The sequence below is a fragment of the Monodelphis domestica genome, chromosome 6, assembly GCF_027887165.1.
Source record: "Monodelphis domestica isolate mMonDom1 chromosome 6, mMonDom1.pri, whole genome shotgun sequence".
NCBI lineage: Eukaryota > Metazoa > Chordata > Mammalia > Didelphimorphia > Didelphidae > Monodelphis > Monodelphis domestica.
The window spans coordinates 287,900,292-287,926,323 of NC_077232.1; the positions used below are offsets into that span (position 1 = coordinate 287,900,292).

A 26,032-nucleotide genomic window follows, 5' to 3' on the forward strand; every position below is an offset into this window, starting at 1 on the left:
CTCTTACTCAATGCTTGTTGGTTGACTGACTGACTGACTGGAGGAAGCATGGTACCAGTAACCCTGGATTTGGCGTCAGAGAACTGGGTTCAGATCCTGACCCCTCCATTTTCCCTACTTCCCTCCTCTCTAAATCCTATGCTCCCATGATCTTATTCCTGGACAACAAAGCGAATTCATCCCCAGGGACTGGAGTGCGGGGATGTCTTTGGAATCTGTGGCTGGGACTTTACTTGCCGCAACCTCTGCCTAGTGCCAGGGGTGGTTGATATCGGGAATGCTCTCTCTAAGCCCTGCCTTGCTCCCAGGTGAATTAAGTCTAGTGCATGCCCCCCCCCCCCCCCCCCCCGCCTCTGCCTGCCTCCTGTGGGCGGAGCTCCTCGACGGGCTCCTACTTAGAGTTACCCAGGTTGGGAGAGGTGTCCAGAGTGGTGCAGTCTGAGCCATGAGACCATGGGATGCTGCTGCTGCTGCGGGCGGGGGGAGGAGGATGCTGGGGCTGCTGTTACTGCTGCTGTTGCTGCCGCCGCCTTCTAGCACAACCTTCCCCCTTAGGAGCCGGCCAACAGAGAGTCCGGACATGATTCCGCCACGGGTGACGGTGAACTTAGACGAAGCCCCGGAGGAGCGCTGGCTGCCGTCGCTTCAGCGCTTCGACCAAGATACCTTGAGGGCGATTTTACGGAATGTGATCCAGTGAGGCAGGCCTGCGGGTGGACTGGCGGGAAAGGTTCGGGGGTGTCAGGCCGAGGCGTTTATCTGTCGCCCCGGCAGGCCCTGGGAATTAAAGACGGTCGCTTCTGGAATTTTATTCTAGAATACTAATTCTTGAATGTATTGTGGGGGAGAGGGGCAGGGTGGCAGAGGGGGTAGTTTAGAAGTGAGGAAGAGCTAGGGTAAAACCCCTCCTGTGCCACCTTGGCTGGGGGGTTAGTAAGTCCCTTAACCCCTGGGGGCTCCAGGAAACTCTCAAACTCTCAGTTACACAGGGCGTGACTATCTGCTTCTGCAGAGAAAGTTTCCATAGGGGGAGGGAGTTCCATGCTCTCAGCCGCCCTGTAAGACAAGGGTTCTCAACTTTTTTGTGTGGATCCTGGATCTCTATGGCAGAGACAAGCCCATGAACTCCTCAGAATAATAGTTTTAAATGCCTTGAAAATAAAAAGGAAGTCGATTATATTGAAAGATTGCTAGAAAGTTCCCATTCATCTTAATGAATATCCTGTAATCTATTTGTATACCTTGAAACTCGGGCTGCTCCAAGACTATTCCCCATTTCCTATTCTTTGGGAAAGTAGGGTAGTGAGGCTAAGAAAGGAACGAGAAAAGAAACCAGGGCTTCTGCTTTTTCCATTCAGACTGTGCCGGCTTTTCAGATTTCTGACCTGGGGAACTGTTAGATTAAGGGTAGATGGTACCTGGTAAAGGAACTATAGGGCTAGGAGTGGAGAGTCGGGGTAGGAAGGAGCAGAGGCGAGGTTTTGGGCTCTTTCCGTTTTCCTGTGCTACCTACCACCCTGTTAAGTGACTGGGAGAGTTGGACTTTTCTTTTCCCTTGGGGGCCCAGAAACTGCCTGGGATTGGATAAAATTCGACTTTTGCTGCCTGCCCAAAAGAAAGAGACTCCCATATGAGGAGTCCAAAGAATTAAATCTGAGGTTGAGTGTTTTATTCATAGATGCATAAAATGTGGGTTTTTTTTGTCCTTTGACAATTTTCTGTTTCAGTGTTATCTTTATCAGGTTTAATAAGGCTTTCTTCTTTTTCATTTTCACTTTTTCTCCCTGCATCCTTCTCTCATTGTTTCAATTTGCCCTCCTTACCCAGAGAAAAATGAACAAATGTTTTGACTTTCTATTTTTTTTCCCCTAGGCATCGTATCCCGGAATGGTTTAATGTTTTTATGAAGGAGTTTGTTGATCATTTGCAGGGATCTCTACTTGAACCCTTTGTCCGTGAGATTAGGGGAATATGCAATGCACTAAATTTGAGTTTTGTAGATGGCATGCTCATCAATATGATCTATGAATCAAGTATGTGAGTATATGCTATTATTCTAGTGTTGATTAATATAGAGGCTTTTTTTTTTCTGGGATCACCCTCTGATAAAGAAATGTGTTTTCAATTTGGATCAGAGAGAGAAAACTGAAATGACTGATACTGAGAGATCTGGAATGGTTCCTCCTGGCTTGTCATTTCAGAAGCAAACACACATATAAGTATACATATGTATGCTCATTTGTCTCTCATCTTCTTTTCACTTGATTGATTCATATGGTCTGCCATTCTCAAACAAGCATTCTTCTCTTTTCTCTAGTCTTTATTTATGGTGGGCTGCCTGGAATATTTTCCCCTTCTCTTTGACAATCTATTCACTTACTATTCAATTTCAAAATTATGCCTCAGAGCAGGCAGCTGAGTTTCTCAGAGGATTTAGAGCCAGGGGTAGAGACAGAAGGTCCTGGGATCAAATCTGTTCCTTAAACACTGCCTCAATTTGTGACCTTGGGCAAGTCACTAGACCCTCATTGCCTAGCCCTTACCATTTTTCGGAACCAGTGCATAGATTCTAAGACGGAAAGTAAGGGTTTAATAAAAATTATGCCTCAGATCTATTCCTTCAAGAAATCTCTTAACTAAGCCCTCTTGAGCCAGGCACTTTGATTATATTCATATCTTCCAGCAACTAACTGTGCTAGATCCCTATCCTTAGTTATATATAGCCCTGCATTGTTTCCTAGGGCAGTGATATCAAATCTTTTAGAGACTGTGTGCCATGCCCTACTCCCAGACCCTGTGCTGTGCCATACTCCCCCCCCCCCAAATGCTGAACATGCTCTGCCTCACCTCCTTACCCCACAGAGGGGAGGGAGAAAGTGCTCCCATTGGGCTGTTGGGCAGAGGGGTGGATGATTTGAAAAAATGTCAGGCACAGTGGAGAGGGAGAGGGGAGCAGCTCCTCCCAAGTCCCTCTGCCTTTCTAATAATGAATTCAAGGTGGGGGGGGTGCCCTCAGAGAGGGCTCTGCATGCTATCTTTGGCACATGTACCATGGGTTCACTATCACTGTCCTAGGGGCTCATCCTTGTATGTTTTTCATACTCTTGGTTCTATCTTCTCCATTTGATGGTGAGTCCCTTTGAAGATAGAATCAGAGTGTTGATTTATATTGTGCCTTTTTACCAAGCTTGAAAAAGATGGTTACTAACTTATGGTGAATGAGAACAAACCAACCAAGATATTGGTATTCATTATAATTGTTCCCTCTGCAATACTCAGTGTCCAAGACCAACTATAACAGCTCACATAAACATCCTCAAAGACAAAATTAAAGCAATTTCATGAAGTCTGTGAGTCAATGAATTTATTCTGTCCCTAATTACTTGATTCAGGCAATTGGCTCTACTCTATAGACTTAAATGTCTCTCTCAAATTTGTGCCCTTCTCTTTATTCACATAGCCAACTCCCTAGTTCAGGTCCTCACCGCCTCTTGCCAGGACTATTGGTCATCACTGCTAACTGGGACTACTGCTCATCACTTTCTAATTGGTCTCCCTTTCTCAAGTCTCTCCTTTCTCAAAACCACACAGCTGCCAAATGATTTTCTGAAAGCAGAGATATAACTATGTCATTCTTCTGCTCATTAAACTTCAGTGGCTCCCTAGTACCTCTAGGATCAAATACAAATCCATCTACTTAAAATGGGTGAAATTTAAATTTAAAAGCCCCATGCAACCTAGTTCCAATCTACCTTTCCAACTGTAGTATAATATTATTTCATTTCACATGCTCTTCCACCAATCAAACTTGCTCTTCTACTGTTCCTTAAACACAATACTCCATCTCTAAATTTTATACAAGCTGTCTCTCAAGGCTAGCATGCATACCCTCATCACTTCTGTCTTTTAAACATCCTTCATTTCCTTCAAAGCCTAGTTCAAATGTAACCCCCTTTGGGAGGTTTTCCTGATTCCCCTTAGCTACTGCTAGTGTCCTATTTCAGTGATCCTAAATTAATTTCTTATTTATTTTGTATGTACCCACAAACAAATATAAATGCACTCACATTTAGTGTAACTATTCTATACACTTTTGTATATATTGTGTGAATGTATATGTATATATATATAAAATGAGATCACTATATATACACATATATACACTCAAAGATGTATGTGTATATACATATATATGAGAAAGTCATCTGATTGAGGGAAAAGACTAATCTTTGTCTATTCCCAGTGCCTAGCACATTTTAATCATTTAATAAATGATGTCAATTGATTAATTTTTTAGTATGCATCTAATATCATGTGTCCAATATAATTAATGTAAAACTGGAAGAGATCATCCTGCCAAGCACTTTCATTTTACAGATGAGAAAACTGAGGCCCAAAGAGATGAATTGATCTACTTAGGATCAGAGTGACAGAGTAAAGATTGATCTAGATTGATTCAGATTCTCTGAATTCAAATCCAATGTCCTTTCTCTTGGTTCATGCTGCCTTCCCAAAACACTTACAGTCCCTTATAGCTAAATATTATTAGTATTAATAAAAGCTAATACATATAAAACACTTTGTTAATATTATTTCATTTTATTTTGATTCTTTCAAAACTTCTATGACATAGTTACTAATTATCTCTATTTTACATGTGGGAAAACTGAGGCTAAGAAATTCAGTGATTTGCCTGTGGTCACACAATGAAGGGATTTGAACTCAACTCTTTCTGACCTCCATGTTCAAAGCTCTTCCTCTTGAAGTTCATATTAGCTTATAATAGTGAGGAAAAGTACCAAGGCAGAGTAGTAGTTAGCAGTGATGATGACAATTTATTTAAAATTCTTCAACTGTTGTCAATTGAGGTGGTGGGATGTATACTATAACATACATTTTAACTTTTTAAGAAGTAAAAAATGTTCCCATTTTGAGAATATTTAAAAATTAATTTTCCTGTTTTGCTTTCTTCTTTTCATTTGATGTCTTTCTGACTCTGCCCACATTCTTCAGGTTATGTACTTCTATTTTGGTTCAAGATGCCAATGGCCATATTTACCATGGCCGGAACTTGGATTTTGTATCTGGAACAGGCTTACGAAATATTACAGTTGATGTCCAGTTCATAAAAAATGGGCAGGTAAGGTAGAAAGGTCTGGCATGAGTTGAGGTTGATTTCAATGAAAGTGTTAACCAGGAGTATAGCCAACAGCTCCTTCTGAGGTTAAGGAACCAGATGATAAAATGAGGAGAAATTATTCAAAGACTTTTATGTGGGAGAGGGATGAGATTTGCTGTGTTTGGCAATGGATAGACACTGGAAAGAGGAAAATTTCATCTCGATGTCAAGAAAATGTTTCTGAGAATTAGAATTTCACATAAGAGTAATAAACTCTACCAGGAGCCTGAGTCTGCATAAAACTTAGGACAGTGATGGCAAACCTTTTTGAGACTGAATGCTCAAACTGCAACCCTCACACCACATGTGAGCTCCCACCCCCACCTGATCCCAGACAAAAGAGGGAGGAAGAATTCCCATTGGACTGCTGGGCAAAGGGGTAGGTGATGTGAAAAATGTCCTCAGGTATGGTGGAGAGCAGGAGCGGAGCAGCCCCCTTTGGCATCCATACCATAGGTTCACCAATACAGACTTAGGAGATGCTGAACTTCCCAAAGTTCTTCAAACAAAGTTATGATGACCATTGACCAAGTATTCTGTAGAGGATCTAGGTGTGGGGGAGTAGAGTAGGACATAGCAATTATTCTAATAGCTTTCTACCAATCTCCATTGTCTGCCTTCCTTACCAATTACTATGCCACTGGGTCCAGAAACTTTCATGAGAGGCAGTTGGTACAGTTGATCTTGGACTCAGGAAGATCTGTTTTCAAGGCTTCCTCCTACACACTTTCTAACTGTGTGGTTCTGGGGAAATCACTTCTCTTTGTAACTCAGTTTCTTCATCTATAAGATAAGAATGTTGGACTAATGGCCTCAGCTATGTTAAAAACAAGTGGAAAGTTTTATAACTGATTTGTCTTTCAGGCACAATTTGAGAGTATTTTTTTAAATTCGCATTGAGTGAAAAGAAATGCAAATGCTTTAGGTAATTAAAGCATGTATCTAAGAAGAGTTATAGACTAATAGCTTACCTCCTGATTGCAGATCGCCTACACAGGAACAACCTTTATTGGCTATGTGGGTTTATGGACTGGACAAAGTCCATACAAGTTTACAGTTACTGGCAATCAGCGACGTAAGTAAAGTAAGCGTGCACAAAAATTATAACATTATTTCATTCAAATCCCTTAGGACTATTGCTCTACTCCTAATGTCATGTGAATATATTTTCTTAAAGTCACAACTATGGTTTGATTCAATTTTTCACTAAACTTTGGGTGCTATTGTTGATGTTATTTTGGAGGTGAGACATATGGAGGTGAGAGTATAAAAAAGTACAAGGAAAATAATTTTTAGTATAGGGTACTAAAATGCATATTTCTTACTTTATAAACTTAATATCTGGTTACAATGCCTGAGACATCATGGCTCTAGCCATCAAAGAAATGGACTGTTTCTGAAGACTCCTACGTTCTTTCATAAAAAGAGAACATCATGAGCATGGTTGCTTTCAAGACTCCCTACTGTGGAGCAATAGCTTTATATGAGCTATCAGGCATTGGATAGGCTGCTCTTGGCCTCACCTCAGAGGTGTTCCAGAGATAGTGGGGAGAAGAATAAGTCAGTCAATTAATTCACAGATACTTATTAGGTAAGCCACTCACTGAGCAACAGACTAGATTATAGAAACAAGAGTCAAACTGGATTAGGTCTCTTTTCTCAATTTCAGACCATTTTGGATGGTGCCTGATATTTGGGTCTTTATATTATTCTCCCCCTAGAGTCCTTTCCAGGGAGAAGTGAGAATATACTGAGAAAGCAATTTCCTTTTTCCTATAAAGATGCTACCCCAGGAAAATATGATAACTAGTTCTTCCCTCTGGAAATAATGACAATAATGTGCTTAAAATATGAGTCCGAAGCAAATTCTTAACATCTAAGTTCTCCAATCTAGTCCAACCTACACAAAAGTGTTGCTCTATTACCTTATTATGACCCGGAGGAAAAATCTGGGTTCTCAAAAGTAGTACTAGTACAGAGTAAGTCCTGGCTGGTCATACCAAGCTTTGAGTATAGCCATCAACCCACAAACATATATTAAATACTTAGAATGTTCTAGGCACTGTGTCAAGCTCTGGGAATAAGAGACCAAAGGCAGTACCTACTCATGAGGAACTTACAATCTAATGGGGGAGACTACATGCAAACAAGTATATACAAAGCAAGCTATAGACAGGAGAAATGGGAAATAATTAACAGAGGGAAAGCATTAAAATTAGGAGGGATTGGGAAAGGTTTCTTATAGAAAGTTGTAGTTTTTTAAACCCTTACCTTTGTCTTAGAATTGTATTGGCTCCAAGGTAAAAGAGCAGAAAGAGCTAGGCAATTGGGGTTAAGTGACTTGCCCAAGGTCACACAGTGAGGAGGTATCTGAAACCAAATTGGAACCCAGGACCTCCCATCTCTAGGTGTGGTTTTCTATCCATTGAGTCATTTAGCTGCCCCTAGAAGGTTATATTTTAAAATTGGAACTTAGAGAAAGCCAGAGAGGTCAGTAGTTGGAGGGGAGGCAGGAGAGTGTTCCAGACACAGGAGGCAGCCAGAGAAAATGGGCAGAGTTGAGTGATGGAGTGTCTTGTTCATGGAATAGTCAGGAGATCAGAGTTACTAGACTGAAGGATATATGTTGGGGAGAAAGGTGTCTTCATGGTGTTCAGTTTCAAAGCTTTTGTTGTTCTTTCAGTTTCCCTTGTTATAGTCGTTGGGTGCCTATTGTTTTCCTCATTCTGTTCAGTTTGTTCTGCATTATTTCATACAAGTCATCCCAGGCCTCTATTTCTTACACAATAACATTCCATTCCATTCGATTTCATTTACTATTATTAATGATGCATCCAAATGGTGAGGAAGTCTAGGAAGCCCCAAATTCAAATAGAGTGCCGGATACTGTGTGATCTTGAGCAGGTCACTCTCTTTGCTTAATCCATTGGAGAAGGAGATGACAAACCATTCCAGTATCTTTGCTAAGAAAATCACATGGACAGTATGGTCCATGGGGTCACAAAGTGTTAGACAAGACTGAACAGCAATTTATTGCTATCTATATACACATGCACATATATGGAAAGAGGGGGGAAGAGGAAAGAGAGAGAAAGAGAGGGGAGGGGGAGAGAGAGAGAGAGAGAGGGAGGGAGACAGAGAGAGAGAGAGAGAGAGAGAGAGAGAGAGAGAGAGAGAGAGAGAGAGAGAGATGCTGTGCTTTGCCATAAGATTCACCCCTAACTTCAGACATTAGGATGGTACCACATTTACTCTCCTGAATCCTTGCTGTTGATGTCCATACTCCCCACCTTTTAGCCACTTGAAACATGGGCAACAAAATGAAGAATTCAATTCAGAGGACCTTAAAAGTGATGTTTCTTAACTGCCAGCATAGTTTCACAAAAATTTCATTTATCCATATATTTCACTAGTGTAAAATGTAACCCCCTTGAGGGGCAGAAGTGTTGATACTTTTCTTTGTGTCTCCACCACCTGGCAGTGTCTGGCAATACTGGGTTCTTGGTAAATACTCCTTGATTTATTGATCGATTATAATATTTTTCCAATTTTTCAGAGAAAGATCAATGGCAAAAGAATGCAACAGAGACTCTTTTCAAAACACATTATCCCCCTGGATGGTTTATCAGGAAAGTAAGTACATTTTCTATTCATATTACTTGTTTATTAAACTTTAAAAGTTGTCAACTTAAACACTAAATAAAATGACTTTTCCATATATGGTATATGAATATGTGAAAAGGAAGCTTGCATATGAATTCTAAAGCTTACAATTTTTTAAAAATTTAAATTAAAAAAATTTAAATTTAGCAAATACTATACTCCCTGCCATATCCTTGTCCCTTCATTTGATGACTAAGACTAGGCTTTGCCTTCTCTAAGAATTCCTGGGTTGTGATTCAGTCTCCTGATGTCTAGAGTTTTAGCCTCTGTCCACTCTTTCTGCACTAGGAATTAGTTCCATCCCTTGCTTGAACCCTGACAGACCCTAACCAAATGTTGTTGATTTCACAGACCCTCCAAATGCCTTCCATTTGCCCTGATTTAATGTTTGTTCAGAGTTCCTTTTTACACAATCCTGGACCAAATATACCTGTTTCTTGCTGATTTTATTTATTAGTGTTCCTTCTGGTGATTTTTAGACCTTTACTATAGTGTTTGTAGAGCTGGGCTCCTCTACACCCTAACCGACCATGATCTTCCCCAATCCCCTACTCCTGCCTTAGTGAAGGCATGCCATATGTGCCCTGGCATGCCAGAGGGAGCTGCTCCATTCCCCCTTTCCTCAGCATCTGAGGACATTTTTCACATGCCCTGCCCCTCTGCTCAGCAGCAAATGTGAGCACTTCCTCCCTCCACTGTCTGGGGTAATGAAGGGCAGGAGCTCATAGGCTTCTTGAAGGTGCAACTTGGGCACACAGTCTCTAAAAGGTTCACCAATGCTGCCCTAGTCTATTCACATTAGCTTTTTCTTCTGAATTGAGAGGTCATAAAATAATTTTTATAAATCATATTCATATTTTATATGACATTTTATTTGTATATATTTTTATATAATATAATTACATAATATAATTTTATAAAACATGTTTTATAGTATAAGAAAACAATAATTAGTAAGCCTTTAAGCCATACCTTTGGTATTTACAAAATGCCTAAAAGTCTTTGGGGGTAGTTTTCAAATAGCTCATTGAGGTGGTTAGATTATTATTATCATCTTAGAGCCTTAGATAGGGAAGGTATCTTCATGATAATCTATTCCAAAGCCCTTCTTTCAAATAATGGGACTGAGTCTCTGTGAGGATAGGTAACAGCTTCATAATGAAGAAACCAGACTCTGCATCCCTAGATGTCCTATTCTATTCTGCCATATTTGGAGCCTTGATTCAGTTGTGGGTGCCATATTTTCAGAGAAAAAGGAAGAAATTGGCATATGTCTGGAAGAAGAAAGGTAGATGGCCAATATCCTTGTGCTTTTTCTGTACTTTCCATATATATCCCACTCTAATGTAAGAGTTTAAATTTATGTTTTATGCTAAATATGAGAATTCTAAAGTAATATCATGGTTGCCAATTTAAAAATATTATAGCAAGTCAAAATGACTTTTAGCAGCTTTATTTACAAAGAGTTGGAAAGAGTGAAAGTGAGCAAATGTAACTAAAGAGACAGATTTTAACAATCCTACCATCCCTTCTCCAGTGGAGTGAGGCTCAGCCCATTAGGGGCCTCCCCATGTCCCTTGTCCCCCTATGGATTCAGCCAGAAGTCCTAGTGGTATCTTCAGTCAGAGTTCACCCAGCAAGCCAATGCAGGATCCAGGGAAACACTCTAGTAAGTGACTTGTGAACTCTCATACTTAATGGTAAGTAGGGATGCTTTAAGTTCTTGATTTGATTAACTAAAAATAGACAAGGGGAGAGTTAATCCTGTCTTCACACTAAAAAAGTCCACCATATTACCAAAGTATGACTATACGAAATAAATGCATAAGAGGAAATGATTATTGAAACTGCAAAAAGGATCATGGCAGGATTCTTCTTAAAAGCAAGTTCCTCTACTGTATATAAGATATAATTTGATTTGCCCCCCCCATTAGTTTAGAAATTTTCAGAAATACAAATATTCTGAATATGAAACACATATGTTAAATGCTTCCTATGTGCCAGGTTCTGTGCTAAGCTGTTGGGGACATAAAGTGAGACAGAGCCATAATCATTCCCTTCAAAAAGATCACATTCAAATAGGGGAGAAACAACACAAAGATAGTATTTGAAAGCTCTTAGCATAGTGCTTCTCACAAAATAGGCATTTAATAAATACTCATTTCCTTCCTGCCTTTTGCACACCCTGTGTGTAGAAGGCTCTCTGTCCTTTCCTCTACTTTATGGAACCTCTAGGCTTCCTTCAAAGTTCATCTTAGGTGCTAGCTACCTCTTATAGGAAATCCATCTTGATTCTCACTCCCCCCCCACGCCCTATTTTTCTTCTCTCCTCTCCTCACTTTTCTTCTTTCCTCCTCTTCTTTCTTTTCTTTTCTTTTTTTCCTTCTTTGTATCTCCATTCCATCTTGATTCTCACTTCCCCCTATCCCCCATTTTCTTCTCTCCTCTCCTCACTTTTCTTCTCTCCTCCTCTTCTTTCTTTTCTTTTCTTTTTTTCCTTCTTTGTATCTCTACAATGACCTGCAAATAATCAGCATTTAATGAATGCTGCTTGACGAATGAATAGACCTTAAGATTTAGAATGGAAGGAACCTTAGTGATTATCTAGGTTCAACACCTTCATTTTACAGTTGAGGAAACAGAAGTCTGGGGATATTAAATAATTTCCCAGCAGTGATACAGGTAGCTAGAGAAGGTGACGAGAAGAGCATATCAGTCTGATCCGTAGAGCATTCAGTTGGCATCCTTTCCAGAAGCGATAGTTCTTTTGATTGGGTTATTATGCCCAGAACAAGAAGTAGAAAGTATAATTGAGAGGAAGAATGGAGTTGAACATAGCCACAGGCAAATATCAAAATGGCAGATGGACAACTGGCTAAAGTTAGGTGAAATACAGCCTGGGGCCAGCTCCATGTGGGCTGATTTGGACTAACTTGGTGTTGTGAGCCAAGATAGTGTGTGTGACTGAATCCTTACTTCCACAATACCAGATGGGACAATTGCAAGCCAGAAAGTTGTGGTACAGATTTCAGGACATTTGGATGAACTTTGCCCTGGGTGGATTGAACTGGGTCCCAGCTGTGGGCCCTTTGGGCAAAAGAAATAGAAAAGTAAATTTTAGAATTCTAATTTGAGGAGCTCATGAGACCTCTGGGAACCTCCGGACTGACTGCTTTTAAACTTTTTGTTGTTGTTTTGTCATCCTGAACTGCTTTTTAACTACCTCCAGCCCTGCTTCTACCTTAGGCAGATATTACTGCTGAGTATGAAGACAGGAAGACCCGAGTTCAAGTTCATCCTCAAACATTTACTCTGTGTGTGACTCTGGCCAGGTCATAAATAACTTATAAGCCCTGTTTGCCTTAGCTTCCTCCCCTGGAAAATGGTGACAATAAGCAATATCCCCCTCAGTGTTTTTGTGAGCATCAGTTGAGATAATAGCTAGAAAGCATTTATCACAGTTCCTGGCACAAAATAGGTGTGGAATAAATGCTTGTTCCATTCTCCCATCCCTTCCTGAGGGTATTAGAATATGTTTTCAGTAAAAAGGACTGTTAGTCTAAACGCTCTGGTTCTGAGTAATCCATTGAACCAAAGGCCCAAGAATATCCTGTATACTCAGTCACTACTCTAAGCAGCCAACACTTCAGGGTGGTGATTCCAAAGAGAAGTACATTAACTTCCCCAGAGAATGGGCATGGACCCGAGGACTGGTATTCAGGGTACTTGTCCAAGGGGAATAAAGTGGGACAGAAGCAGGTAAGAGAGCCTAGACAAATGGAGAATTCAGTGACGCAGAAGGATACAACAATAATTTTCCCTTTATCAGTTGAAGGTTGATGCAGTGGGCCCCTGATGGTCCACTGGGCTTGCCTTCATCAGGGCCATTTATTTCTCTTTCTTCCAGGCCATCACTGAGGCACAGGCAGCCTTTCCTTCCTAATAGTTTTCATTCATCTCTTTGATTAGACCCTAGAAGAAGCCAAGGACTACAAAGATGCTGTCCGCAGACTATCAAACCAACCCCTTATTACAAATGTTTATTGTATTGTTGGAGGCATAAATGCCTGGGAAGGGGTGGTCATCTCGAGGAACAGAACTGACCCGGTGGACTTCTGGCTTCTTAATCCCAAGGGAGAGTAAGTCAAATCAAGAGCTTCCTTCTTTCTGCTTTTGTTGCCCGGCTTGGATTATTATTTATATTTAATCCTGGTAACTACGTGGAGTTTTTCCAATGTGTGTATACATTTTAATGGGTCCTCACAAACCCTAATAATTATGATAACAGATAAAATGGCAGTAACTGTGCCAGAAAATAATTGACCTATTCTGTTGGCAGGCCAACTGAGTGAGGTCAACAAGGAAAAGATCCCAGAGGATGTGGGTACCAGGATTCCTCTGATACCAGGCAAGGCAAGCAGCAGTAGCCTCAGCTGATGCCGTGCCAAGGTGTGCTCCGACAGAAAACAAAGCAAACAAAAAGCCAAACGTACTGGCTACTGGCTCATTCTCCCCCTACCCCATATCACACAATCCTTTGACACTATGTACCCTATTACCTTCTGTGGCCATTCTTGCCAAGGCCACGCATTCTACTTATCACCTTGATTCCATCTCCAGCATATTGCTCTCACTACAACCTCCCCTCAATAATCTTCATTCTCTCCCTGTCATCCTTGATCCTTCACTTTCATTTACTCCATGTATCGAAGTAGTTGCTGAATCTTGCCGTTTCTATCTTTATAATATCTTTCATGCATCTCTCTCTCTCTCTCTCTCTCTCTCTCTCTCTCTCTCTCTCTCTCTCTCTCTCTCTCTCTCTCTCTCCTCTTGCATTAGTACCACTCTAGTTTAGACCTTTATCCTCTCTTGCCTGGATTATTGACAGAACTTTTTCATTGATTTCCCTACCTTAAGGGCATCTAAAGCCCTTTTCTCCATTTCTCGTTTCCTTATACCCTTCTAAGCACCTATTTATTTCCTACATTTCTACAAGGCACTTAATGTCTCATCTCTGGGCTTTTAGAATGATGCCCCCCATTCTTTAAATGCCCTTCCTCTTCCCCTCTGCCTCTTGGAATCCCAAGCCTCAGTTCAAGTGTACCTTTCGTCTACATGAAGTTTTTCCTTTCCCCTTCAATTTCTAATGCCCTCCCTTCCAAAACAATCTTGCATAGCTGGTTATAATGTAAAGAAGGAGGCTAAATATTCCCTTCTGAATGGCTGTCACCCTTGAAAAATGAATATCACTGGACTTTTTCAGAGATTCCCTCTTTCCTTTCAGAACCCATTGGGCAGGACCAACTTTCTAAGTCTCTGGTCTTAGCTTCATCCCTACAGATCATCCTGTTTGTGCATAGGTCGAGGGGAAAAGTGCAATGACTGGTGGGAACAGCATGATTCAACCCCCCCCCCCACCTCCAACAGCCATTCTTTTAGCTCCTCAACAAAAAAGACCAAAACCAAGTCTCCCTATTTTGAGATGTTTCTAAAATAGGAAGTTAATATCAATAAGATTCTAATTTAGCTTAAGAGCTCCAGAAGTGGAGAGAAGAGGGAGGGAGAGATTAAAACACAGCCCCATAATTCAGACATCATTTATTCATCATCGCTCATTCTTTGTCAATCATGGCATCCCTTTTTTCTGCATCCTCCTTCACAAATAATAAAGTATACCACCAGGAATCATGAGGATTGGCCCTTTATTTACTCAGAAACCTCTAAGCTATTTAGACAGAAATTTTAAAATATAACTCCTCAGATTTGGAAGACTTTGGGCCTAAAATCTCTTCTGGAGGAGGAGAATAAAAATATGCTCCACCTCCATCTCAATCAGTCCCCTCTGGGGAGGGAAATTTTGAATCATTATCTGCCTCTCATCTTGGCTATCTGGCTTGGCAGAAACTCCTTTTGGGAGTGAACAACACAGTGGAGATTCTATCCTGTGCACTGCCTTCTGATTTGCTCTCTCTCTTGTAGTCTGTTGACCAGACTCTCTCACACTGATGTTAGAATTCTCTCTCCCATCTCTGGATCACATAGTCAGTATTTTATCTACTCCAGGTTCTATTCCTAAGTACAAGTCTTTCTCTTTGCAAAAATCTGGAAAGTGAAGAGGTTCCATTCTGGTTGATGGCACTTCATTGCCTATTGTTCAGTTTACAATGTTAGAACCATGATTAGGATAGATAATTTTCATATGCTTACATATGTATTTAACATTTTTCCTTCCTAGATTATGTTTCTTTGAGGGTGGGAATTGTTTGACTTTTGTCTTTTGTATCCACAACATTTAGCATACTGTGTCTGACACTTAGTAGGAGTTTAATAAACTTGTGTTGATTAACTCATGAAATTCAAACCCCATTTTCAGGTATGACCATCTTAACTAGACATTCCCTTCCCAAATTTCTTTTTTTGTGTTGATGTCCCTGCCTTCAACAGCCTATAAACAAGGACAAAAATACTGTTCCTGTTTCAAAGATTTTCATTTTTTTCACTAAGATTTAATAATTTTGAGTATACTTTTGAGATCCTTAGCATGTTGTTTGTGCCCGAATTACAAGAATGGACGAGTAGTTATTTGATTGACAAGCTTTGGGAGGGTATTTATCATGTCCTAGATACTTGCAGGAAGAAGAAAAAAGATCTTTGTTGCTGATGCTAAGTGCATAGAAAGCTTCTTCAGTAACCTGTCAGGAGGATCACATCACCGCCATTTATCTCTGCTTCCATTGACATTCATTAGATGACTTCTTCCTTAACTTTGTGGCATCTGATCTGGAGGATAAGCTATTTCCTCAGCAGAGGATGCTCCTCCCTCCTATTTGAGAAGAGCCTTGAATTTATTACTTTGCCCCAAAGACTTACTGGTCCTCCTCTCTTTCTTCTCTGTGTGGATTTCTACCTCATGACCTCTTGTCAGAGGTCAGGATTCCCTTCATGCTCTTCAGGTCATTTATCTTATTTGTTTTAACATTAACATCCTTCCATCTTTAGCAGACATGGCACTACCTACTCAGCAATGCTTATATTTAGTTGGTCAGCACACCAATGTCGTGAGGAACTGGCAATTGGAAAGGGGAACTGAGAGTCCAAAAGACAAATGATGGCAGCCACATGCAAGCCAAATCTCTTAGTTTCTTTAAGAAGGTTGACTTTGGAGAGGTTTGGAAAGTAGGAATGCCTTGGTTGGAGAAATTCAGTGACTTTATCCAAGTACTAAATGCCTGGGATATCAATTGATGACTGATCTTGATATCAAGTGAGGGAGAAAGCTGATGGTTAGAGCTGGAAGGAGCGGGCATTCATACGCATAGAGTCTGCATGCCTGAGGGAGTACATCTGATGGGAAAAAAATTGCCTATTTTGCTCTTGGCTAGGAGCCACCAAGAACCAAGATTTTCTGGGTTTTGCCACTCCTCAATCTTAGGAAGGTGGAGCTAGATGTGAGGCTGAGAGTCAGGGACTGGGGAAGATGGGATGTGAGTTTGCATATGAATGGTGAGCCTTCTTTTGCCACTTCTTGATTAAATGATTTGTAAAAGTAATAAATACTCTTAATAAGGCAAGCAAGTGACATTGTATGAAAGGATAAAAGAAGAGTGACCAGTGGATGAGGCCTAGAGCTAAGTACTTGGAGTTGTGGAGGCATCCAAACTAGAAGTAAGAGGCTCACCTCCCAAGGGGCCAAGAAGGGAAGGAAGGAGATAGAGAAGGAAGGAAATATAAAGCTATTAAGCACCTACTATGTGCTAAGCACCTTATAAATATTTCATTTAATCCTCACAACTATGGAATGTAGGAGTTATTGTTTGCCCCATTTTATGGTTGAAGAAACTGATGTAGGAAAAAGTTAAGTGATTTGCCCAAAGTTACAAGTTAAGTAAATGTCTGAGACTACATTTGAATTCAGGTCTTCCTGACTCCTGGCTCATCACTCTAGCTACCGTATCACCCAATTAAGGAGTAATTGACAACCAGTTATCCTGATATTTGGACAGAAAAGGAAACTGCAGGTTGGTCTGGTTGATATAATATTCTGCTGTTGGAAGATTACATTTTATAAAAATGGAATACAGTTCGCCCTCAAAAACCAGAGAATGAAGAGGCACTTCTTCAGTCCTTTTACCTTCTCTCCTAGGAGAAAAACCAGCCTGTGTCATGTGTGTAGATAAGTCACTTCAATTTGGTTCAGCAGTCATTTATTAAAGCACCTACCATTTGCAAGTATTTGTGATAAGTTCTGAGGATACAAAGAAAAAGAAAATGAAATCTTCCTGGACCTGAAAGAGCTCACATTTCCCTGGGGGACAGGGAGCTTGAGAAGGGAGCTTAGGTATGTAATGTGTATTCAGGAAGTAAATACAAGGTAATTTTAGAAGAGAAAAGCTGCCATCAACTTTGGGGGACACAAAAGTCTTCCTAGAGAAAATAGCACATGGGTAAATCCTCAAGGGAGGTGGTGAGGAGATGCATCCCAGGCAAAGGGCACAGTTCACGCAAAGATATAAAGGAAAGAGATGGAATTTTGACAGTGGAAATTGAATAGGGAATTTATGAGTATGCAAACCCTGGTTATTTGCATGATATATAGGTGGAGAGAAGGATGACCGTACCACTTGGCCCATCATCTTTTTTCCTTGAGATACTAGACTTTTTATACTCCCAAATGAAGTTTGTTACTAGTGACTTCAGATTGCTTTGTAGAACTAAGCAAAATAATGTTTTGAAATTGATTTAGATAATATAATTATTTTTATCTTATTTGTATGGCTCAGCCATGACAATAAACATTGAATAGATTTCTGATTATTTCTTTTCCATTATTTCTGCCAAGAGTATTTTAAAGTTGTATTTCTGTAAGCCTTGAGTGTGTATAGATTTTTTAAATAATTTTGTTGATTTTGAATGGAATTTATTTTTTATTTCTTCCTAGTTTTTATTAGTACTGTATAACAATTCTGATAAGCATCTACAATAACTCAGGTTGTTTTATTATTATTATTTCTTTTGTTGTAGGTGGTTCCTTGTGCAGATAAATTGTGACCACTGGGTGAAATGCCCTCGAACAACTGAGTTCCGAAAGTATGCTTCTATTGGGCCTTTTTTATTGAATTGTCTTTTTATGGTTAAAACAATGTTCTAGGGGGCAGCTGGGTAACTCAGTGGATTGAGAACTAGCCCTAGAGATGGGAGGTCCTAGGTTCAAATCTGGCCTCAGACACTTCCCAGCTGTGTGACCCTGGGCAAGTCACTTGACCCCCATTGCCTAGCCCTTACCATTCTTCTGCCTTGGAGCTAATACACCGTATTGACTCCAAGATGGAAGGTAAGGGTTTAAAAAAAAACAACAATGTTCTAAATGGCAGAGCCAGTATTAGTACCAGACCAGAATGAGAAATTTGCCTAGGGAAAAAAAAGCAAATAAGGAACAGGTAGGTGGTTGAGTGGTTAAAGAGCCAGCCCTAGAGATTCAAACCTGGCCTCAGACACTTGATAACTCTGTGAGCTTGAGCAGGTCACATAACTCCAAATGCATAGCCCTTACCACTCTTCCACCTTGGAACCAGTACTTAGTATAGGTTCTAAGATGGTAAATAAGGGTTTTTTAAAACAGTGAATAAAGAACAGATTGCCCATTGAGTGTTATTTTGCCAATGCACAGATATTAGATAGGAAGAGATTAAACAGAATAACATTTGTGAAATTGCGTGTAGCTTTTACTGATCCCAAGTTAATCTCTGTTGCAAAAATGAATATTTTTTAAATAAGTATTCCACTATCATACTTCATAGAATGTCATTTTCTCTGAACAGTTCTAATTTTCAGTTCCCTGAAGGTCAATAGAAAGACATCTGACAAATTTAAGCAGGCCAGTGGACATTATCAATAATGACTTGTTCCTAAGAAATGAATTAAAAGATATTGTCAAGGAAATATGTGCCCAGAAAAGGAGATGGTGCAGTCATAGCAAGAGTGGAAGCAGCATTGTTATGTTATAAAGGGCATTATAGTCAGAGAATTTGAGTTCATGCTTTGTCCCTGCTGCCTACTACGTAGATGACCCGAGTCATATCACTTTTAACTTAATCTGTTTCTTCATCTACAAAATAAGGGGTCAGTTCATCTCCAAAGTAACTTTGAGCTCTGTTTATACTAAATGATTATTACACAAATTAAACAGAATCTTAAAAGAACCAAAGGAAAGTCTCTCACAGTCAACTGTCTGCCACAGTCTTGTCAGTCTTTCAGTCTTGTCAAACCCTGCCAATTTTATCTCAGAAATGTGTCCCAAATTAATTCTTACATTTTTCTTCCCACTATTGTGACCATAACCTTTTTAGACCCTCAATATTTGTTGTCTGGGCTATTTTAATAGCCTCTAATTGGCCTGCTTCCCTTTAAAATTCTCTCTTCTTCTAATGCATCTTGCATACTACTTCTAAAGTATGTATGGTGTATGGGGTGCTCAGGGAGGGGTAGTATCTCTGGTATGGAGGGCTTGTCATGCCCTCTTAGGGCAGCTCTCCAGCCTCTGACCCTCACCTGACACCCAGCTCTCACTTGTGGCTCCCAGTAGCTGCTAGCATACGGCAGCGGCCACACCCCGGGCAACAGCTTCGCCAGGCCGGCTAAACCTTGTGAGGGTAGCCATCGGGTCATCGACCCCTGGTGAACCAGGGCTTTGCTCACCCAGCATGTGAAGACTGCTTCGGCTGAACAGACGGAAGAAACCAACAAGAAGGTTCAACGGCTGAGAGGGCAACGCAGTGAAGCACTGTGGAGTGCTTAGGGCATGTTGGAGCACAAAAGACAACACAGCCATCCAATGCAGCTGAGGAAGTCTCCAGGTGTAACGGCTTTTCATGCCACTGGACCCAGGCTTCCAACACCGAGAGAGTGGGACTGTCTCTGTGCATCGACTTTTCCACTTAAATCTCCTTCACACACAAGTGTCTTTGTGCACACTCATCTATCATAGATGAAAACACACAAAGAAAATCGTCATCCTCGGTTACCGAGAGACTACTACTAACTTCCTCCCTCAGAACTCTGAGATAGCTATAGTGTCAGGGAAGAGAATCCTCCAGGGTAATAGATCTATTTTCCTTTAATAATGACTTAACCAACTAAAAATGGCTTAGAATATCCCCCTGAGGCCCTCAGGAGTGTTATCTTGGTGGAAGAAATAAATGTGCAGCTTTCTGGGTTTGCTGTCAGCATCAGTAAAAGAATTTATCAGCAGAACCACTTGGAAAGTTGGATAATAGTTTGTGTAAACCAAACAGCTCTTGTGTCCCATTTGGACTTTATGTTGCTAGATCCATGTTGGTGAACCTATGGCACATGTGCTTGGGGGGGGGGGGGTTGCTCCCTTTCCCTTTCTACTAGCACCTGAGGAAATTTCTCACTTCAGTCCTGCCTCTTCCCAGCAGCCCAGTGGAAGCGTTTTCTCCCTCCTCTGTCTGGGGTAAGGCAGGGAGCTTACATGCAGCATAAGGGTTACAGTTTGGGCATTTCATCTCTAAAGGTTTGGCATCACCATGCTAGACCAGTTAGGGGGACCCTGCATTTCTCCATCATTATTTTTCATTCATGATACTAGACCTATTTAGGACTCATTGTCTATTCCAGGGAATGGGAAAGAATTCACCAGTATAGCAGTTGTGACTTAGATATTTGGGATGGTATCTCAGGGATTTCTAAAATGACATATAACTTCCATTGGTTTTCCCCACAGAATACCTGCCTCAAAGGCTTTTAATGAAGCCGGACCGGAAAATATCAATCTGTATAAACTTTATGAGGTAACTGCTTGTTTTCCATTGAAGCACTTAGCTTTTGTACACACTATTTGGTATATTTATAACAAAATTGAAATGAATGACAAGAATTTAAAAGTAGAACTAGCAGATCAAATGTGATTACCAGAGAGTCAGATGGAGCTGTTAGTGTGAAATTTTTATGTGATTAAAAAAATTCTGGGTTTTCTTTTTAAGAAAGTTGGCTGACATTTTCTGAATTTGGATTTGTACCTTCAGTCATAAAAAAACTATATTTGATTCCTTTATTTTTCCATTATTAGACATTTCTCTAAGTCTTGTCAATTTTGCCTATCAGTGTTTAAAAAACTGTTTTTAATCATTCAAGTAACAGAATTTTTAATTTTTTTATGCAGATTTTGAGCTTATGTCCAATTCTGAGTGAGTAAGTACCATATAATGGAATTATGTTTTGCATGACTGCACATGTATAATTTATATCTAATTACTTACAAGGGATGGAGGAGGGAGAGAATTTGGAACTCAAAATCATTTTTAAAATTAAAACTTGTTTTTAAATGTAATTGAAAAAAGTAAAAATAAGTGAGTATCATATAAGTGAAACCAGATTGTTTCTTCATCTCCAAGTAGGGAACATATTTGTCTTTTCCTTAGGGAAGCGGGGGGAGTGGGGCACCAGAAATTTGCAGAAAAACAAATTTGTGTTTGATATCTGTGGACATGACTTGTATTTCAACAATAGTGGAATTGAGAGCTAGGCCTGGAAACAGGGGGTCCTGCGTTCAAATGTGTCCTCAGACACTTTTTAACTGTGTTAAGGCAAGTCACTTAATAGCAATTGTCTAGCCCTTATCACTCCTCTGCCTTGGAAATGATAATGAGTATCCATTTTAAGATAGCAGGTGAAGGTTAAAAAAAAAAAGAATGTATTGAGCATCTTCTTTGAGAAAGAAAATGAAACATAATAGATAGAAAGCCAGTTTCAGCTTTGATACATATTAGCTGTTTGATCCTGGGCAAGTCACTTAAGCTCTTCAAATTCTAAGCAACTCTCTAAGGTGATGCTGACCTGCATCAATAGAGTTTCCTCATTTTGGAATTCCTTATACCAATCAAATCAAAGGTCAATTTTTAAAAATGAGTGGGATAATAAGTGGCACAATGGCTAGAACTCCAGGCCTGGAGTTGGGAGGTCCTAGGTTCAAATCTGAGCTCAGACACTTCCTAGCTTTATGACTCTGGGCAAGTCACTTTACCCCATTTGCCTAGCCAGTGCCACTCTTCTGTCTTACAATTGATACAAAAAAATAGATAAGGCATTAAGAGAAGTTCTCAAGGTACAAAGATAAATCCAAAACATGTCTTACCCTCAGAAAACTTTCATTGTCCTGGAAGATAGAACTTCTACACCGATAAGGAGGTACAGAGAAAATCCAAAATAATTTCTGCGATGGGAAGTTTAACAATAGGGAGAGGAGGGGGAAGAACAGGGGCTGAGATTAGAGCTCCTATGGGTGGTGGTCCCTGATCTAGGTCTTAAAGGAAACCTGTAATCCTGGCAGATGGAGAGGAAGAAGAAAAGCATTCTAGCCATAGGAGACTTCAGGGGAGCAGAGGATTGAATGTCATCAATGGGAACAAATTCATTAGTTTGACCTGAACAAAATGCATGCATGAATTCGAGTAAGGTGACATAAATTTGGAAAGGGAAACTGAAGCTAGTTTGACAGAGCTTCAAATGCCAGACTAAGAAGTTTGCATTTTAAGAGAGAGGTGCTGCCACCGAGTCTATTTCAGGAGGCTTTCTCTGTCTCTGTCTCTGTCTCTCGGAATATATATGTAGAAAGAGAGTGAATGGTGTGTGTGTGTGTGTGTGTGTGTGTGTGTGTGTGTGAGAGAGAGAGAGAGAGAGAGAAAGAGAGAATATGTGAATGTGGGTCTGTGTTTTTGTATATCTGTATGTATGTGTGTGACTGTGGTGTGAATGTGCATGTGCATGTACCTTAGCTTCTTTTATTCAATAATTCAGTTTTCAATGGTTTGGGAATTTTTCTTTGGCTTGGCTATTTGTTTGAAAATTGTTAGGAAAAAGATCCTAATTTCTTTCTGCCTCCCTCTATTCCTTCCTTTCTCCATCCCTTCCTCTCTCTCTCTCCCTTCCTTCCTTCCTTCCTTCCTTCCTTCCTTCCTTCCTTCCTTCCTTCCTTCCTTCCTTCCTTCCTTCCTTCCTTCCTTCCTTCCTTCCTTCCTTCCTTCCTTCCTTCCTTCCTTCCTTCCTTCCTTCCTTCCTTCCTTCCTTCCTTCCTTCCTTCCTTCCTTCCTTCCTTCCTTCCTTCCTTTTCTTTTTTCATTTTTTTTGGCCTGGATTTCTGCTAGTTTTGCTTCCTTCTAACATTTCTTTTTCCTTTTTCTTTTTTTTTAAGGAGAGGGTCTGAAGAAAATCTCACTTAAGACCTCCTTCTCCCATCTTCCCAGAACTTTACTAATGTATTTATCGTGCATTATTGTTTATAACCCTTTTGTGTGTGTGCCTTCTTGTAATTCTCTGTAAACTTAATGAGAACAGGGACTATGTCATATATCTACTGTAAATGGTATCTCTTTCAGCACCTAGCACCATGTCCTACTCATATTAGGAATTCAATAACAACCACAACAATAAGCATTTACAGAGAAATTTCATACTTTGTAAATTCACATTATGTAAAAATTTCTAAAAGAATTCTCATCAAAAAGAAATTATGTTAGAGGGCAGCAGGGTGGCTCAGTGATTGAGAGCCAGGCACAGAGATGGGAGGTCCTGGGTTCAAATGTGACCTCAGACTCTTCCTAGCTCTGTGACCCTGGACAAGTCACTTAACCCCCATTGCCTAGCCCTTACCACTCTTCTGCCTTGGAATCAACGCACAGTATTGATTCTAAGATAGAAAGTAAGGGTTAAAAAAACAACAACAACTATGTTAACTTTCCTATACAATACTGTGCTCTCTGTTTTGGCTCCTATCTCTTTGTCCCCCCCTTCCATCCTCCATCCACCCCCTAAAAAAACAAAACCCTTCAAGTGAAGACAGAAAAAAGGACTGGCAAAGAGACCTCCTGAGACCTCCATTGTAAAGAAAGGAGACCTTTGCCCCTTTCCATCTCTACCCTTGCTGGTGTCTGTGACTGCTCACCTGTCCCCTGCCACCTCAGGAGTTGCCTGTGTCCAGCTGCCACATGTCTGCCCCCAGGGTGCTTTTCCCCTCAGTTCTGGCCAGGTCCCCTGCTCCCCGACTCCATGTTCTCCACCTTGACCTCCACTTCTTCTTTCTCCTACTCTCACTTCTCTGTCCCGAGCCCCTATGTATAAGGCCCCCTCTCTCCACAGGGCCTCCTTCCTTTCTTGGTCCTTCTCTCCTTCCCTTACGCACAGAGTGCAAATCTGAATTATGTAAAAATTGTGTTATGGAGGAGACTGCACAATGGTCCCATCTATGTAAAGTGAAAACTGCCATCACAAATATTGTCTCTGTTGATCCTCACAACTCTGGGAGCTGAGTGCTATTTTTGCATTTACTTTATAAATGAAGAAACCGAGACAGGTAGAGGTTAAGTGACTTACTCAGGGTAACACAGCCAGTAAGTGTCTAGTGTGGGATTTGAATTCAGGTCTTTCTGATTCCAGGGCAAATATTCTATCCAACAGCAAACACAATTGATCTCTCCCTTTGCTTGACCACGAAAGATAATTTGCATCTATAACTCTCTCTTCTTAATTTTTTTGTTCTTTTCAGTATAACCGTTTATACAACAGTAATGAGTGCAGCAAACCCAGACGAGTACATGACTCGAGTCAGAACCCCAAGTAAACTGTGTAAGTAAAAGCAGGAAAGGATTCAGCTGAACCATGAAGATTTGGTTGATAGAAGTACCAGCTGTTCCATTGGTTTAGTTTTGTCCCTTCATAGAAAGAAAGTTGTGAAAGTACGACTGTTCATGGAGGCGTTCCTGCTTCCTGCTCCCTACCCATAACCTGCTGTGGTCAACATCCCAGTGGTGAGCCTTCCCACCCCAAATACCTAGCTATGGTGGTTGAAGTTTGATGTTATGGGGTCCTGAGGAAAATATAATGGACATTTCTTATTTTTAATTGGCGAACAGACATAAAAACAATCACACCCACGATAAGAAGTTTCTTAATCTTTTGGTCTTTTTGCAAACTGACTCTTGCAAATTGTTAAGTTAGGAGAAATGGGCCTTCCTTGCCCATTGGTCCTTCCTTGCCCATTGGTCCTTCCTTGCCCAATGGTCCTTCAAAATCTAGCTCAGATTGAATTTTTTTTAATACTTTAAAATACTAAAACTGTATCCAATTAAACATATTGCTATTTACTAAACTATTGAAATGCCAAAATGACGTTTGATCTAAGTGAATTAACTGCAGAAAGTTCATTTACTTTTTCATCCCTAACAAGGGGAATAAAATTTATAATTTCAATAAAAATTTTGTCTCCAAAGGTGTATGAAACAAATGGGCACCATCCACTCTTTTGTGGAAGGGATCTCTCTCCAACAGAATCTTCACCTGGGGTCCATGATAGCATTACAGGGAAAGGACAGAAAGAGAGGTGGCGTCCAGCCGGGCAAAAAATGAGCAAGACTGGCCAACCTCACTCGAGTTTTACCTATTTACCCATTATCCCAATGAGTAGATGACCCTGAAAGACTACTATTTTCATGATTATTGCCATGACCCAACTCTACAAGTTTTTCCTTTTGTGATTACAAAGGAATAATAAACCAAAATTGACATTTGTCATTATTGTTCAGTTATCTCAGTTGTGTCTGACTCTTCATGATGCTGCTTGAGGTTTTCTCAGAAGAGACATTAAAACAGTTTGCCATTTCCTTCTACAGATCATTTTATAGATGAGGAAACCAAGTCAGAATTAAGTGACTTGCCCAGGGTCACCCAGATAATATGTCTGAACTCAGGAAGATGAATCTTCCTGACTCCAGGTCCAGTGATCTATGCACAATGGCACCACCTCACTGCCTAACTGGCATTCACTTAGCTCTTTTAAGGCTGACAAAACACAAATACATCATCTCATTTGAATTGTATAATAGTCAGGTGAGATAAACTCCATTATACACATTTTACACATGAGGAAACTGAGACTTAGAAAGGTCCAAGATTTGTATTCAAGTCTTCCTGACTCCAATTTCAAGGTTCTATCCATCAGGCCATGCTGCCTCTCTATTCCTCTAAAATGAGTTAGTGAGGAAGTAAATTGCTTTGGGAAGATTGTAACCAAAATCTATGGGCTTCAAGAAAAATTGGAGGTTTGAAACCTAAAAGAAATCTTCCCCAAATATTCTGGATAATCCTCACGTGACCTTTCATGGAGGTTTTCTGTACAAC

The 26,032-nt window shown here is 40.4% G+C and overlaps 1 protein-coding gene across 1 annotated transcript; it reads left to right on the top strand.

Annotated features, from left to right (window-relative positions):
- Positions 1 to 435: 435 nt before the first annotated feature.
- Positions 436 to 25,440, top strand: LOC100024418 (N-acylethanolamine-hydrolyzing acid amidase-like). Its single transcript, XM_007495690.2, has 11 exons — positions 436 to 696; positions 1,873 to 2,037; positions 5,014 to 5,140; positions 6,164 to 6,254; positions 8,736 to 8,812; positions 12,812 to 12,981; positions 17,864 to 17,929; positions 20,586 to 20,652; positions 21,024 to 21,052; positions 24,402 to 24,481; positions 25,126 to 25,440. The coding sequence occupies exons 1-11, from the start codon at positions 446 to 448 to the stop codon at positions 25,131 to 25,133; spliced, it is 1,131 nt and encodes a 376-aa protein (XP_007495752.2). The 5' UTR covers positions 436 to 445; the 3' UTR covers positions 25,134 to 25,440.
- The last annotated feature ends 592 nt before the right edge of the window (positions 25,441 to 26,032 follow it).

What these genes read in the sequence shown, in the direction of transcription:
- LOC100024418 (XM_007495690.2), top strand. Translation starts at nt 446, where the DNA reads ATGAGACCATGGGATGCTGCTGCTGCTGCGGGCGGGGGGAGGAGGATG. An exon ending in ATTTTACGGAATGTGATCCA is followed by an intron (nt 697 to 1,872) that starts GTGAGGCAGGCC and finishes TTTTTCCCCTAG; the next exon opens with GCATCGTATCCCGGAATGGT. An exon ending in CGAACAACTGAGTTCCGAAA is followed by an intron (nt 17,930 to 20,585) that starts GTATGCTTCTAT and finishes TTTTCCCCACAG; the next exon opens with AATACCTGCCTCAAAGGCTT.